The sequence below is a fragment of the Scomber scombrus genome, chromosome 23, assembly GCF_963691925.1.
Source record: "Scomber scombrus chromosome 23, fScoSco1.1, whole genome shotgun sequence".
In the NCBI taxonomy this organism is placed as follows: Eukaryota; Metazoa; Chordata; class Actinopteri; order Scombriformes; family Scombridae; genus Scomber; species Scomber scombrus.
Genome location: NC_084992.1, coordinates 12,334,207 through 12,335,859, shown reverse-complemented (window position 1 = coordinate 12,335,859; position 1,653 = coordinate 12,334,207). Strand labels below are relative to the sequence as shown.

General features: G+C 39.3%; 1 protein-coding gene across 1 annotated transcript; it reads left to right on the top strand.

The window, feature by feature from the left end:
* The first annotated feature begins 800 nt into the window (after positions 1-800).
* Positions 801-1,220, top strand: sst5 (somatostatin 5). The gene is made up of 2 exons (XM_062445023.1): positions 801-929; positions 1,029-1,220. The coding sequence occupies exons 1-2, from the start codon at positions 801-803 to the stop codon at positions 1,218-1,220; spliced, it is 321 nt and encodes a 106-aa protein (XP_062301007.1).
* The last annotated feature ends 433 nt before the right edge of the window (positions 1,221-1,653 follow it).

Below are 1,653 nucleotides of genomic sequence, written 5' to 3'. Positions count from 1 at the left end.
AAAAAATGGTGTTTAAGGTGTTTAAATGTTAAAATTGGTCAAATTTAAACAGTGTGTAAGAGTTAAGAGGAACATTTTCGAGTCTTCATTGCAAAAAGAAAAGATTACAAATAATATAATTTCAGTAGATGTTTTTACTGCTTTCCTAACTTTTCCTAACTAAACTGTTGTCTGACTCAAAGTGACGGCTGAAAGGGTGGTGGAGTGTCAGATTGGTCAGCAGTGTCCAGGCTGCCTTATTAACATTTGAGTCACTTTGTGTCATTAACACTGCACAGCATGCAGGCCTCATGTTGAGACCAGGACACCTACGAAGCTGGTGTGGCTAATCCTGACTGACACTACCAAAGTTTGAATTTATTGCTATGTTTTACATCTAATAATCCACATTTAAAGTCATCTGGAGATGAGTATTAAACATCTCTAAAGTCAGAAGTTTTAAGGTTTTGTTTGATATATTGTGGGCGCAGCATCTCGGTACTGTGTTGTCCATGTCGTCATAGCTAATGATGACCTTATCCTGTCCAGTGACACTTCAGTTCACAACCTCCCTGTTCTCTCACAGCCATTCTTCTCAACCAATCACATCCTTTTGTTGGCTTGAGGATGAGGAGGATTTGAAGATGAAGAAACCTATTTATCAGCTCAACACGTCCTACTCAAACAGCTCTTCCGCCGCACACTTTCTGATTGGTTAGTGGTTATATTTTGGATCTTTTGCAGTGTTGCACATTGTCAGTGTTGAAATCAAGAATCGTGGGTTATAAGAGGAGGACTCTCCTGGCTGTTTTGAGTTGGAGATGCTTCGCTCTCAGGTGCAGGTTCTTCTGGTGGCTTTGTTGCCCTCTGTGCTGCTGATGCAGGTCAGTGGTGCTCCACCCAGAGACATGCTGATAGAAACACTGAGAGCTGACCTCACAAAGGATAAGGTGAGTCACTGATAGATTTTAGATTTGTGTGTGTGCTCATAATGGAGCCATTTTTGCCTGAGATTAATTTGAAGTCATCATCCCACCCTCCCTTTTTAGGATCTTGCTCATTTGTTCTTGCTGAAGTTTTTGACTGAACTGATGGAAGCGAGAAGAGACGAGATGCTCCCCCAGCTAGAGGAGGAGCTGGGGATCAGGGAGGAGGTGGTGCGGCGACACCTTCCCCTCTCCCAAAGAGAGCGCAAAGCAGGCTGCCGCAACTTCTTCTGGAAGACGTTCACCTCGTGTTAACACAAGACTTTTAAATAACACTATATCATTTGCTATAGCTGGATCATTCATTGTAAGATAAAGGTTGTTATGGTGATTGTATACAATATTGAACTTAATAAGAATGTACACAGTGTTTGAAATAAAGTTTTCTGATTTTAAAGGGTATGTTTGTCAGGCTACATCCTAATTTCTCTCTTTTTTTATATTCAAATTTAGTATTTAGGGATTTATTTTTAGGATGCAGGCTGAACTCACTTTAAGTGTTTGTAGAGTAAAAGATGAAATCAAAACAATGTTGAAAAACGACCATATCACAATTATGATAAAGACCAAACACCTTGGTCTTCATAACTAAGATTCAAGCAATGTTGAATATTTTGAAAAGTTTCATTGGTATTTGAAACTTGAATAGTGAATTGGATGCATGAAAGATGTTTGTTTGAATGAAATT

Bases quoted from the DNA above. Each gene is read 5' to 3' on its own strand.
- sst5 (XM_062445023.1), top strand. From the start codon at position 801: ATGCTTCGCTCTCAGGTGCAGGTTCTTCTGGTGGCTTTGTTGCCCTCT. The intron at 930-1,028 runs GTGAGTCACTGA...CTCCCTTTTTAG, and splicing joins CTGACCTCACAAAGGATAAG to GATCTTGCTCATTTGTTCTT.